Here is a 15,078-nt window from a genome sequence, read left to right on the forward strand (position 1 = left end):
TAGCCAAAATCGAAGCTCTCTTCTCTCTGACAATTAGCCATATCCTCCCAGATGTGGACCACTGACTATCAGCTTCTATAATTTCCAACAAAATACAGTTAATAGTTCTGGGCTCTGCAAATTCAGCTCTAGATGGTCTTTTCTTATTCAGGTAGATCTTTCCTTGAAATCAGAATTTTCTTAGGAGCTGGTCTGGGACAGCTTTTGAATTGGTGTAATTGTATTACAGATAAAGTTAAAGCAGTGGAACACATCAGTTTAAATACATCAGTATTGGTATAAAAGAGCCCTTATTTCTTTGTTTTTACAGAGCTTCACAGTTAACTGTATCTTTACAAACACATTAAAATGAATTTTAAAAATACTCTATGTACACAAACTTGAAGTCAGAACTTTAGAAATGGTCTATTTGCCTGGATTATCCGATTCTCTACTTTGACTTCTGCCTTCCTTGTCACTGACTGCTCACGAAGGCAGTTTGAAGTCACTCCACTGCCGTGACTGCAGCTGATGCAAAAGCCTGCATGGTTCATTTGCTGCTTTTGTTGTAGCAGTAATAGTGTGGATCTTAGCACAGGCTCACTTTTTTTGTTGTTTTTAGTGGCATTTGCTTCTACAGGAACACTTCCAGCAGTACCTGTACTGACTTAACAACAAGCTCAAGCTGTACAAATTGCAGTGTTTTTGGATGAACTCATCATTGCTAGTGTAGAACCTGAAATAGCTTCACAATACCTAAGCTCTGCCTATTGCGTGCAAAGAAGCATCCTTTGGCTGATGTGGTTTATCCTTGGGTATTGGGATTTCTAAAGCCCAAAGTTTTGAGAATGGTGCATAAGCAGGAAGATGCATAACGATCTGATAGACACTCTATGTTAATGAATTTATTCTAAAGGTTTGGGGATCACTGTCAGACTGGAAGAGTTACCATATTGTTTCTCTGGGGCGCATTGCTCTGGCACTCACTGAAAATGAAATAGAAGAGCTGGATTTACATTCTATTGACACCATTTCTATGCTGAGTCAACACACAGAGTGGACTTTTACTCAGGTAAATATTTTATTGAATTTACTACTGGTGAAAGCCTCTTGATTCATGCCCTTTGGGACTGAAGTCCTGCAATTGCCTGGGAAACAGATTCAGGAATCCACACTATTCCGTGCTGGTTTTCTTTGGCCATGATCCCAGTAAAAGTGGCAAATAGGTCAGCACTAGTGTCTGTTTGCCTACTGGCTTCCTTGATGAGATGGCTAAGAGGACATCAATGAATATTAATTGTGGTGGTGATAAGCGTATTCATGAGCACTTGCCCACTAAAAAATAGAATGTCAGCAGCTCCTCTCACACTGAGAAACTAAATATAGTAAATACTAAATAGAAACCAGTGCCAGAAGCTATTAGCCCTTCCTAACTAAAACCAATCACCCAAGAGGTAGTGTGCACCCTAACCCCCAATGTTTATTGCTGTAGAAGCCTAAATTATTAGCAAAATGTGCCATCTAGATAGTATGCTCTTCTCATCTCCCTTTGCTTGAATAACTTCTAGTTATGTCAATAGGGCTTTCATATTAAATGAAGAGAAGATTAAAAACTTTTATTTATGTATGCAGCTGGCAGCACATTTCTAATTTTGTGACCATACCATCACAGGTACTTGGTTGTACAGATGCTTGCATGGTGGCAGGCAGCTTTGGCAGAATGTCATGGCTTGTTCTGATGAACTCTATCAGAAGGAAACAGGCAGTACTTGGGAGGATTTTATACAGTACTAGTTGGCTTTTGAGATTTCCTGCTGTTAATAAAAACAGCTGCTTAACCAGGATTCATTTCACCCACCTTCAGGAGTCTAAAAGTTAGGCACCTAGTTTAAGGCAGTCATTGAGGCTCCCTCTATAGAAAGAGGCACAGCACACTAGATAGACGCTAATCTGGCCATAAATCAGGATTTTGCTGAAGGTGCTTGTTTCTTTCACTGACTTTAGAGAATGCCTTGGCGACAGACCAAAGCTAGACACACAGTTTAGGATGAATGCCATCCTAAGTGACTTGGACGTGCAAAGGTATTTTGGCACCACTCTCCCTTTCATATTTGTACCTTAATGCTAAACACAGGTCACCACCTATATATGACACTTTAATAGGACAAGCCAACCTAAAAATGTTGTATTGATCACCTAGAGGAATTACATTTTCTCATGGTTGTTAGATTGAATTGGGCAGTTCTGCTTGGCACTTCAATGCCTGTGTCTGCTGGTGAAGTGTTCACTTGTGATGTCCCGTAAGAGGTGCAGGATGCTTCAGCTTGCTCATGCTTGGGAAGTGGTTGCATTAGTATCCTGGTTAAGTGTCACATAGAGGTGGTAACAGTGTTCCTGCTGGAGGCAGTGGCAAAATTCCAGCTAATTTCACTAAGGGAGACTCAGGATTATATATAGGCTGCTTGTAACACTCAGTTGCTTCTGGTAGAGTTGGAGCTTCTGTTAATAAAACCTTCGATTATATGTACTCTGTTATTGTATCATATGTTATTGCTTTTGCAGGCGAGATCTATATTGCAAGGTTTTCTAGAAGACTCTGGCCACACGATCAGTACACTAAAAAGCTTTGATTTAGTTGGATTAGGAGCTATTCTCTGTGCTCTGAATTCCACAGAAATCATGTCCATAAGGAGTGCTGAATTCAGGTACCGCATTTGATAATTGATGAGATATTTATCAGTATCTCTATTGATAGAATTCATTGTGCAATATGTTTTCCGTCAGGATTTCTAGAGCCTAAAGGACTATTTTAACACTTTAAATGCTTTTAGAAAACAGTTTAGATGCTTTAAGAGTAACTGTTATGGAAGACATACAGTCGTTGTTTAAAATAGATTCTATAGCAGCTTTCCTCTATTTTCCTGCTATTCATATTTCAAGTATTGCATCGAGAAACCTGGGCTTTTGCTCAAAGCAGTCAACATTTGTATACGATCTGTGTGCATATATTTTAACTTGAAAATAGGTGCACAGTCTTGTTAAAGCAGACTAAGTACATTCCAGACATATTTAACATTGGGTGCAATTGCAGCACGTAGTGGTAACCTTGTTGCCTTTTGCAGTGCTGCTGTTGCAAGAATTGGCTTGTTGTTCTGTAGCACTCCTGTGCTAAAGCAGTTTAAGAAGATGGCAGAATTGGTGTTCGGAATTGCTACCAGCTGGAACAACTCTATTCTACAGGAGATTGGTACTATAGCAGGTAATAAAACTCTGGCTCCAGATGGTGTTAGTTCTGAAGCGTTGTTATTAAGCATTAAGAGACAGGGCTCACACAGCCATGCATTTTTCCTCCTCTCTGGAAGAAATGCATTTTGCAGGTCAGGCTAGATCAGGTCAGGGCAATGTTCTAGCTGAGGGAGTTTCCTGCCTCCAACAGTGGAAAAAATGGGCTATCTAGGAAAGAGTGGAAGAACAACAGTAGCCTGCAGTATTGCTTCTCCAGAATACTGTCACAACCTCACTCCCTGAGCAAGAGGTCACACAGGATTTGTTGTTCATGTTTTTTTTTTTTTTCCCTGTAATTCTATTTAACTGCACATTGAACTTATACAAATTTTAGCATCCCCAATGCCTGCAGCAATGATTCAACACTGTAAATAGTAATGGGTGAAGCACCTCCTGTTATACGTTTTGAAAGTCTTCCAATAATTTCACTAAATGCTCCCTAAATCTTATATTGGAAGACACTGTGAACAGGCATTCCCTCAAACACTGCATGACTTCACAGATTTTTATCCTACTTCCTCTCAATTGTCTCTTCTCCATGTCAGAGTTGTAGTTTATCTAGTGGTCCCTTAGGTAGAAGACATTCCATACCAATGGTTGACATGAGGTGGTTTGTAATGTTTGAATATAATGAAAGAAAACAAAACAAAATGAAAAAAGAACTAGTGCTTCTTTTTAAAACTTACTGGAGAAAAACAATTATTAGGCATTTTCTGTAGCTGCTTAAAAATCATATTAGCCTAAAAATACACCTAATGAAAATAATATTAACTGAATTCTGTTCCTGTTGTGTTTTTGTAGGTGGTTTGAATGAGGATGAATTAAAAGCTTTTGATAAAAACTTGATGCCATATTTCCAGCCAGTAGCAATAAAAAATATACCTGCTGAAATTTTCCAAGTAAGAGTATGGTTACTGAAGAAGTAACCAAATTTCTATCATTTTTGCTCTCATATAAATAAGCTACAGCACTGATGTATGCTTTGGTTTGAGGTTTCAGCAAGAACTTTTCTATCATGTATTAAGTGAGAGGCAGTCAACGATTTGAATATTAACTGTCAACTACATCATCTGTATTTGTGATGTTAACAGCATTATTTATTCTTCAAAATGCATTTCAAGGAAAAAGGACCATGAATTAGTTTAGAAATGCAATTCAAATATCCAGGGTCAGAATGCATGGAAGGGGAGTCTCTCTCTTCTGACACCATATTCAGATCTGAGTTTTCTTCTCTGTTTATTAACATTTTCATGGATGCTATCATAGCTGCAAATTTTTGTGCTGATTATGTAAGAGTTTTTTGTTACCCTAAAATCTGGCAACATTCTCCCAAGTTAGCTCTGAAAAACAGATTGTACAAGCAGATACAGATCTGAAAGGAATTACATCTAATTACACCAGTTTTGAGTGTGGACCAGAAACTAGAACATGGATTTGAGATCATTGCCCCAGACTTTATTTGACTTGGTGACAAGATTAATATTCTACCTAGGCTGGTCCCTTTCCGATGCTCAGGCAAGCAGCATTCTTATGGACAGATGAGCTAAACAGATAGTTAACTGTGTCAGCTTCCAAAAAAGAGAAAAACCCCTTGTACGCTTACTGTTCTGCATAGTACCACTGACAATTTAGATAAGCCTGAAACGTCCTTATGTCAAACTATTTCTCTGGAAAACAGGCAAAGCTGAAAGTCTATGGTATCTTGTAGAATTCCTTTGAAATAGCATAAATTCTTGTTAATAAAAATTGTAATAATATTACAAAATGTGTTTAAAAATAACAGGTATCTTTCTAGAGGAGTTTTCTGTACTTGAAGGACTGAAAGCAGATTTTGTATTTACACAGGTTTTGTATAAATTTATTTTAGGGCTATGTACATTATTCAGACTATGATTTATGAAAAAAATGCATTGTTTTATGGACCTTATTTTAATTAAAAGTGGCTCACTTCAAAATTCTGGACTGTCTGATAGGCATTTATATGAAGTTTAAAAAACACCATTTGCTAGACCACCAAAAATTGGGAAGGATTTGCTCCATCATCTGATGTACTTGGAATGGGCATACAGTCTTTATAAAATAGCACCTGGATGCAGAATTGTTGCAGCAAGGAAGGCTTTTTATAGAGGGGAGTTAAAATTCCTGTGACTGCAGAATGTTAACTATAAAAAAACAATCTAGTATGCCCCATAGATGCAGATTTTACAAATTGGTTAATTGATGTGTGATATAGGATAATTATTGTAAGATTATGATTACCATGTTCCATTTTAAACACAAGATTTAATATGAGTGAACTTGGAAAATTTTCGATCTCAAAAAGAAGAGTGAATAATAAGATTAGAGCATGTCTTTTCATCTCACTGTTCTACCAATAACTAATCAGGGGTCAAACAGAAGTTCAAGTGAGGTAGCTTGGGAGCAAATGTAAGAGGAAATAAATGAAAGCACAGAAAGATGAATAGCGTCATCAGCCTTTGAGTAAATCAGAAAACAAGTGATTGGAAAATTAAATTCCAGTAATATATTGAATCATTGTCAAATACAGTGCTAGCATATAATGGTGCTCATGCTGTCCGAGCCAAGTAGCAAAGAGAAGGCTGAAAGGTAAATGTTCAGTGAAGTAAATGAATGCAGAGGTTTGTCAAGCTCTCTTGAGCTCTTGTATAGCAACGCAATGTGGAAGGCCACTTCTCATTCTAAATGCAAGGCAGAGCTTCCGATTCCCTACCTGCATTGCATAATTGACAGCCTAAACTGTTTGTTCTGGCTTTTGTTCCTCACAGGCATTGTTCCCAGAACAAATAGCAAACCTGGGCCCCGAAAATGCCGCCATGGTTACTGAATCACAGCGTGAGCGTCTGAGCATGTCACAGCTCCAAAGTCTTCAGCTGGCACTGGATGGTGCCAGGACAAGCACCCAAGAGACGCACAGCAACACAAGCACCACTCAGGTGGCACAAACCCCAGCTCCAAGCGGTGAGTAGAGTCGCTCTCTCCTCCTGTTTGGAGGAGGACACTCACACGTCGAGGGCTGAGCAGTCTCCCAGCATCCACCAGACTCAGACCCTTATTTTGAACGTGTGTTACAGTGAATACTCTGATGAGCGTGTTTCAACTCGAGTGCAGCTCATGCATCTGACCAAGAAGAGCAGCAAGGATTTTGTTGGATTTACCCACAGCAAGAGATAATGGAGAAAGATTGTCAGGTGGCAATAGCAGCTATATGCTGCTAGTATAACAAGACACTGTGTTAAACACGGGCTTGAGTAAAATGTAGTAAAAAACATTTCTTTTTCTTTCCCTCCTTCCCTCCTTCCATCTTTCCCCCTTTCCTTCCTCCCTGCCTCCCATATTTTCTGCCTAAATAGTTTAAAGCAGGGCTGTCCATCTCTGGACCTTCAGATCACAACTTTTATCTGCAGTAGATCTTAGTTTGCAGAGCTGCAAGTGGGAAAGGAGATAGCACTGGGGTAGATTAACATCTTTATCCAAAACAGTTTTAGGGCTATTTCAACAGTTTTTCCTGCTGTTCCCATCCTATTTGGAATGACAGCCCATAATAGCTAGGCTTCAGTGGTTTAACTTATTACTTCTCCATATTGTAAGTCATATTAGCAAGTTATACTGGTAAATATGTTAATGGATGTTTTACAGTTAGTGATAGTTTACACATTGTCAAGCCAGTGTTGAGGAATTAGCCTTATCAGAGAGCAAATACTGTTTCTTCCACTACCACTTTCCTCCTTCCAGCCCTGCAGTGAGAGAGAGGCTGTTGAAGAAATGAGAGGGATGTTGAGATGGTAAAATAGGAGTAAGGGGGACTAAATTGCTATGTTGCACTTGCTGGAATTAGGACAGACCTTCCCAGAAGCAACTGAAAAATACTCTCAGACCAGGTCTGTGGCCTCCATCTCCCTCTGGGGATATGCCAAAGGGAGGAGCTCTCTGTGTAGAGATCACCTGAGTTCCTGAGCTTCTCATTTGCTTTTTTATCTCAGTGATGCAGTGAGTACTTTCCCTTTGAATTGCTTCTCTTTGGAGCTTAAGTGTTAAATTGGAAGTGACTGTGCTGGACAGTGTAATCTTCTGAGCAGCTGAATGTAGTTAGAAGAGTCCAAATGTTGGAATTTGCTACGCTCCTATCTGAGATGTCTTTGCCTCTCTGTTGGGTGAAGAAAGGTGGCTTAAATAAGACAGCATTAGATTGAACAATGGCAATAAGCATAATGATTCTGCTTTTCAGGTGCTCCCCATTTGAATAGCTTCAGCATCTGGTTGTGTGCTGTGTTTGTGCTTCCCCTGCCCTTCTGAATCCATAATTGTTAGGCTTATGGTAAGTTACATTTTCAGTAAGAGGTATCTTTATAACAAACACAGCTCACCTGTGACAGTGATTGCTTAGCAGTAACAAGATAGGGTGAAGAACTGCAAGAGAGCCCCTCCTTGCTTTGAGTATAGAGATAACAATTTCTGAGTAACGTTTCTGTATTACAAAGGTGCCTTATACTTACCTCTCAAACATAGACTACCTTAGAATCTAATCGGGGGAAAGCATTTTATTTTATCTTTACTGTAAGGGCAACCTTAACAAAATGTATATTTAAAGTTCTATGTAACACTAATCAACTACAGCGTTGTTACTTGAGGCGTGTTGTTGGTATTAACCTGTATTTTGCCTGTTCCAGTATATTGTTAAGATTTTATTCCACAATTGCTTTGATAACCTCCAATTAAATGAATGTTGTCGTTAATTGTCGTTAACTCAATGTATTTTACTATTTTGGCAGGATCAAATTTAACCAGAGCTCTGGTGGACTTAAGTTACAAACTCCACTAGTTAAGCAAACTAAATGCTCTAGTGTTCTCCTTACTGTTAAAGACTGCAACTCAAGGTATGTAAAAAGATTTGATATTTTTCTTTACTTGCTTTTCAGTACCCTGGAGCTCACAAAGGTGATGATAGAACCAAAGAGTTGCAGCTCAGCACAGTTCAGAGGCTCTGAGTTGCTTGAGTGCGAAGTGGTAGATTTCTTAAAAAGCAACACCTTCATCTGGCATCATGGTGTGAAGTAAACCCTCTGTCTACCTTCACACATAAAACAGCATTCCTCCAAATATTTCAGAATAAGCAGAACTGGAAATGGCTTAAGTGTCTTATGAGGAAACCACTAAAAGGCATACTTACGTGCTAGAAAGGTGCCTGAATAACTTAGAGGACAACTAGCAGGTGATTGTTATTCAGAAGCTGATGTATTGTATCCTTTTTTTTTTTTTTTTTTTTTTTTTTTTTTTATGGTGGCTAATTTGGTCATGATATTGCATCCATCTGTTGGGGCTTTTTTGCTTATACTATGAGTATATGTTCCTCAGGGCAGGGGGCAGCTTTTTGTGTGTCTTGATAGAGACTGTACTAAAAGTTACTGCTGTTGCAATAAAATAATTTCATCTCTGGGTTGCTGGTCTGAATCTTGCTCAGATAAAAAGTGATCATATATTCTTACCATTTAAGTGCCTGTGTGAAATGTAGTTCCCAATGGCTATATGTATACAACGCAGAGCTGTCAACACCGAGGGCGCTGGCGATACTGTTAACTTTGCATGTGACAAAATGCACCATGGAAGCCTGCCTACCTTCATCAGGAGGCAGTCTCTTCCTCACTTCAGGCAGGGTTGAAGCATACGGCTGGGAGTAGTATGAGCAAACTGTTCACTGGGAGTACAGACATTACTAGGACTAAACATACAGCATTGTTCACAAGCTCAAAATCAATAATTAACTACTTATAATTATAAACCACAAATATTTGCACATGTTCTATCAACATACGGTTTGTGTGTCCAGTGTTTTTCATGTCAGGCTCCAGTATTTTAAACAACAGAAAAAAAATAGATACATTAAAAATCCTTTGCATCTGAACATACATTTTGCTCTTGGTCAACATGATTTTACACAAAGAACTCGTGGTACAGTTTTCCATTTTGCATTGCAAAAGTCTTTTTCTTTCCTGGATTAAAAAGACAATGCATAGACCTAAAAATTTAGCTGTTCCTTTTATAGCTGTACTATTGCAAATGTCTTTCGAACTTATATTCCTTTATGACAAATATCAGATCCAGCTTCTCAGCACTGAAAGCAGAACTGAAATTTTACTACAGGTGAGGAAGGGTTAGGAGTGGAGCTGGGAGGCAGAGCTGGAGGGAAAAGCCTGGAGAAGGAGGCTTGCTGATGCTGCTGGGGAAGGATGAATATAAGCTGTTACTGCTATTGGGAATAACAGCTCCCACCACAGTCCCACATATTCTTTAATTCCTCTTGCAGCAGTAGCAGGAGCCGGCCTGAATTCCAGGGCTCTGTTATTGGCAAAGTGGGCAATGAGAGCAGGGCCGCTTTGCACCTGGTCCTGCTCCCTTTTCCCCTTGAGCAGTCTGCTGCTCTAGCCACTGTCTTTGCCTGTATCTGGCCTTGGCAAATGTGACATGATGTTACATATAGTATTACATGTTTCAGTTCTGCATTTTATGAGCAAAGAGCTACTACTATTGCTGCAAATTGCCTTGCACCTTTTTCTCTAGTGCAGAAGGGAAGATACTAGCTTTTTCCATTGAGTTCCCTTTTCTACATGTAAACAGTAAATTATGGCATTTATTTAAAACTACAAAAAATCTATCAATCCCAGCAAATACATGCAAATACCCACTAAAACTTGAAATATTTCAATGATTCAAGTATATTAGAAAGAGTCATCTGTTTTCTTACATTAAAAACTCCTGCCTCATTTAGACGTAAAAGTCCTAAAAGGTTGGTTGATTTCCAGAAATTACCTGACCTGAATTCTGCATGCATTTCAGTCAAGATGCAAGAGAGTATTTTCATAGTAAATAGTCAGTGTTTCCAGTTCAGCTGTTAAGCTTAGATACGTGACTTAGCAATACCGAGCACTTCAGAAATGAGTTGAAAACGCTCTTCCTCTGTCAATGTATCTGGGAGTAAATCAGTTTACAATTATGTGAGTCGGAGTTTAGCTTTTAATTGGAGCAGGAGTGAGATCTTTGTTTCATACCATCTGTGCCATTATTTCTTTCAAGTGCAAGTGTTTTTAAATTGTTGAACTCCTTGATTATTTATTTATTTTATTAGATTAGTAATTATGTTAATGTCTTTGGTATTGCATTTACATTTGGTCATAGACGTATCTATTTCTTACAACAGTAATGAAGGAAAGGTAGGTGTGGAGCACCCATTTAATGTACTTACTGGATGAAAAGCACAGTGTGAGATTGCCAGTCCTATTTAGCTTGTAAGATGGTATGAGCATCTTGGCAAGTATTGTGGACATGCAATTTTGCTTTTGCCAATGTACTTCTTTTAGAGGTCACTGCTGGAAATGTTTCTTCTGCAAAAACTGGAGTTCAAGAGATTTCCTGCTTCAAAACCCTTGAAACTGAATTTCTGTGTTCAGAATAGATAGGGAGGGAAGAAAGGGATGGAGAGCACTACTAATACGCATGGTATGTAATCTATTCTCTGTTCAGCTTGGCATACTTCCATTGCTAGGAAGAAACTGAAATGTGAATAGTGCACTTTACTTTTTACTGCTGTGATGCAAAGCACAGAATAACTAGATGCAGGCATCCACGCCATATGGTACTGTTCGTCAGAAGGATCTCTAACCTGTACATATGTATATAATATATAATGCACATGATTACTTTCACGGGAATGTGTTCATGGGCAAGACATCTCACAGTCTCTCTCTTATCACATCATCAGGATTTTGAGGAAGAATACGCTACAGAGAAAAGTTGTATAAAGATCTCTCTGATCCTTAAAGAAATGCTTCTGTTTGCTTTAGATGTGGGTAAGATTAAATCAAGCTTAATTTTCCTATATCCTTTTAGTTCTATCATTTATATTTTAAGAATGACAAAATAATCAGACTCTAATACAGAAATCTGCTGTTGAATATATGTCATGACGATCTCATTTGCTTACCTGCACATTGTGAGAATTGCAGCTCTGCTTTCCACTTGTGACTACTCTGATGACTGCTGGGCGCTGCAGGACATCCGGCTGGATGTACCTCTGATTGCTGGTGTGGATGTAACCCTGGTGTAGGCCAAGCTCTTCTGGGGTGTTGTGAATCAAGTGACAGATGGCAGTGTCCAGCAGTATGTAAGTGGGAGTGTTTAATTCATTTGACAGGATGTAGAAGAACTCTTCAGAGGTTAACAGGCAGAAAGAAATACTTTGTCTTCTTATTATAGTGTCTGCCACTTTTATATTCAGAATCATGTATGAAAAAGAAAAAAGGGCTACCACCTCTGGATCAGTAATGGAGAAAATATCCCTAGCACCTGGTACTGAGGAAGTCTCAGATGGGAGTCTGGCATCTTTAAATCCCTGAAGATAAGAAAGCAACTCCCCCTCCACAGTGTCAGAAGAGTGTCCCTGTAGAGTTGGCACCGTGGTTGTTGTCAGTTTTCATACAGTATGTGGTATGTTTGGCTCCTAGTGATCTCAATCTGTCACATCAGAGCTAACCAGCTCTTATATATGTAAGGCTCTAAAGATACAGCTTTTTAAGGACATCCTCCTTTAATTTTAAAGTTAAGAATCCCTTTTCTGACTCTATATAATCTATTCAAATACTTCGGAAGCAATTAATGTACTGCATTATGGCCAATTTGGCTTTTGCTTGACTGCTGTACCTATCTTTCAAGATCATCGCCACCTGATTTGTCTTCCCAAAATGCAGTCAACTAGATGGCCCTGGTCTAGTACGACACGAGTGCTTTATTAAGAATTTCCATTCTGTCTGCCCACATCAAAGCAGCATCCCTCTGCGGATCACCAGGCATGCCTCCCAGGTGTGCCCGTCAAGTACTGTGTCCCAGAGAGGTTTGACTAACTCAAATGACACTCATCCGGCAACTCATAAATAAGCGAGGAATTAAACAGTTAACGGGAAAGAGTCACATTAGTAAGTGATTCTGTAGCATCGATCATGGTGAATTTGCTGGTATTCTCACTTTTAGTGCATAGTGGTAGTTACAGATTCTGCATTCTTAGGAGCGCGCACATAGCCAGTTATGGCATGCCAGTCGAGAAGTGGTAGCTTGTTAAACCGTGGCAGCTCATTCCCTTGTTATAGGTCACCATTATCTTTACAGAGGGGTAGAAATCAAATTTTGAATAATCTTTTCATTTTTTTTAGAAAAGCTGATATTCTAGGCTGATACACAACTTCAAGAATGTGATATCTCTATTTTAGTGAAAATGTTTTTGATAAATGGTGAGGGTTTTTTTTTAGCAAGATCTGTAGATACATGGGCCTACCATCTCAGGGGGGCTAAAAAATTTATTTCCTTATAAATTCTCTTACATTTCTGACTGGTAAAACACTCACTCCCATGCCATACTCTGTGGCACAATGTTGTGGATTGCTTGCTTTTCCATTCTGTTTGGGCCAGAGCTCTGTCTTCCCCTTCCAATAAGGCATGAAGGAAACTGGATAGAGAAGAGAAGTCTGCAAAGAATAAACACAAACTCCTAATGTAAGCTACATTTCTCTTATCAGCACCCCCAATTCATACTTGGAACATTTGAAATCTTTCTTCAGAAATACTAAGCTCTGTGTTGTGGATTGCTATACAGCCTGCTTTAAAACATGTAGGAAGTTAACACACTCTTTAGAGACCAAACTAAATCTGTTGCCATCCAAGGACTCGGAACTTCATATTTTGGTCAAGTGTCTGGTCCATTATGAAATTATCTTTCAGTATCTGTCTACTCAGTTCTGAAACAGAAATTATCTCAGACACTGCAGCTGACCTCAGCTGGTATCAGGCTAGTAGCAGTTTTTTTAGCATACAATATCTTTGTCAAATTAATGTCTGGTTCTTTAATGGTACCCGTAAGTATATATTCTGGAAATGTGTTATATTTTGTCTTTGACAGCTATGCTAAGAGTAGCAAGCAGCCAATGTCCATCTGTCTCTTCCTGCCCCTTCCTGTTCAGCATCAGTGTGCTTTTCCAATCTGGATTAGTAAGAGGATTTTCTTCCCCTCATGATGCAGGAACACAAGGCATGTTCAGAGCTTACAAAGTGTCTGTAGATTGCAGTATTAAATGGAGGAGTTGTGACTGCTGAATTTCTTGCTTTAGAGGCAACAGCATAACATTTATCTTTTAATGTTTCAGCTGGTATTAATTAGCCGTACAAACATTTAATAGCATCTCACCATATCGGAAAGCTTCTCTTTTAGGGAGGAGAAAAGAGAGGGCAAGGGTGAATTGCTAGAGGAGAAATCTAAAAATAGAGGAAAATTCCAATCTGTTGCAAATACAGCAGGCTATTTTTTTCTGATACTCTTTTCCCCAAGAACTTTTAACCATGGTGTAGAACTGTATTGATTTATCAAAGACTAGGCATTGCTGTAGTTAAAATCATGTTGGTTTGATGCACACGCTAAAGCAGTCCAAGGTTATCCTTAACTAGGGCCTGATGTGTTTCAATATTTAACCAGATATCAGAAAATAACTTGGATTACAAACAAGCTCTGACTATATCCTGCAGGAACTGAGAAAAGGATTGACAGAGAAGGGATATCAGCTCTGTGCCTTTAATACATCTATTAGACTAGCTTCCAGTTATGCACATCTGTCAGTTTTTTCTTAGGTACTTCTATTTCAGTACTCATCCTTTTAGAATTGTTTACAGCTAACAGTCTAAATGTACATATCTCAATCAAATTTGTGTCAAGCAGCTAATCTAGCTAGTTCAGCCAGTGCTCTAAGACATAAACTGTACTTTCCTAACCTTTATTGTTACACTTGTATATAGCGATGGAAGTGCCGCAGCATTGCAATGACAGTGCTTGTAGTTATTTAGTTTCACTTTTCCCATGGTTGCAATCCATATCATGGGCGTGACAAGAGCTGTCAAATGCTTGTAATCTTCGGTACAAATTCTGCAGGTAGCAGGTCTGGGTACCTAACGTGTCCTGCATCCTCAAGCAGGCAATTTACTGAGGACTACCTGAAACATTTTTTGATGATGTCTAAAGTTACTCAATATCATTTAGAATAATCGATCAATTAGAGTCCAAATCTATTTCACTTTTCAAACATAATATAAAGCCTCTTTTCTTCAAGCCTTGTAAGAGTAAGGTAAGCCCCCATATGATGGGACTTGTCAAGGAAATGTATTGCTGGACTTGTAAATGAAGTGATTGAAGAGGGTAGGTTTTGATACCTAATCTCTGAAAATAAGTAAATGTCTTCCTATCACACCACGGGTACTTGCTAAAAAAAAAAAAAAAAAAGACAGAAAATGCTAATTAATTCCCTTTAGTTTCAGGGACTATGCAAGTCCTTTAAAGATTTCAGTGTTTATGCAATATTTTAAATATGAAAATTAAAAACTGGGGAGAGAGCGAGAACACTGGAGAGTTACTGGAGATACACTGCTTAAGAGTAGGTGCCTTCAGATTTGGGATTCATGACTCTTCAGCGATACAGCACGCTAGCTTGCAAAACCCTGCTGCAAGGAACAACCACTATTTTTTCGTTAAGAGAACTATCCACATGCTTTGTACACTCTCTTGGACTGTTAAGCAAGAATCAAATCACTAGCTTATTTTCACAAAACATTAAAATACCTGCTAAATATCAGCTGCCCCGATGTCTGATCCCAACATTACAAGGCAAATTCTCTTTCCTGGCACACTTAGTGGCTCTAGACAGTGCTAGGGAATACACTTCCAGGTTCCTTGCTGTTCCAGAAGCGTGCGTTTTGGGGTATTTGCTA

General features: G+C 38.9%; 1 protein-coding gene across 1 annotated transcript in view; it reads left to right on the forward strand.

The window, feature by feature from the left end:
* Positions 1-8,542, forward strand: part of OTOA (otoancorin) — a 35,097-nt gene extending 26,555 nt beyond the window's left edge. Inside the window, exons 23-29 of the mRNA XM_062588293.1 lie at positions 896-1,051; positions 2,542-2,684; positions 3,102-3,238; positions 4,066-4,163; positions 6,051-6,243; positions 7,511-7,600; positions 8,202-8,542. Of these exons, the coding sequence (XP_062444277.1) occupies positions 896-1,051; positions 2,542-2,684; positions 3,102-3,238; positions 4,066-4,163; positions 6,051-6,243; positions 7,511-7,578 (795 nt within the window). The 3' untranslated portion in view covers positions 7,579-7,600; positions 8,202-8,542. The remainder of the gene's footprint in view (positions 1-895; positions 1,052-2,541; positions 2,685-3,101; positions 3,239-4,065; positions 4,164-6,050; positions 6,244-7,510; positions 7,601-8,201) is intronic.
* The last annotated feature ends 6,536 nt before the right edge of the window (positions 8,543-15,078 follow it).

This window comes from Rhea pennata, chromosome 15 (genome assembly GCF_028389875.1).
Source record: "Rhea pennata isolate bPtePen1 chromosome 15, bPtePen1.pri, whole genome shotgun sequence".
NCBI lineage: Eukaryota > Metazoa > Chordata > Aves > Rheiformes > Rheidae > Rhea > Rhea pennata.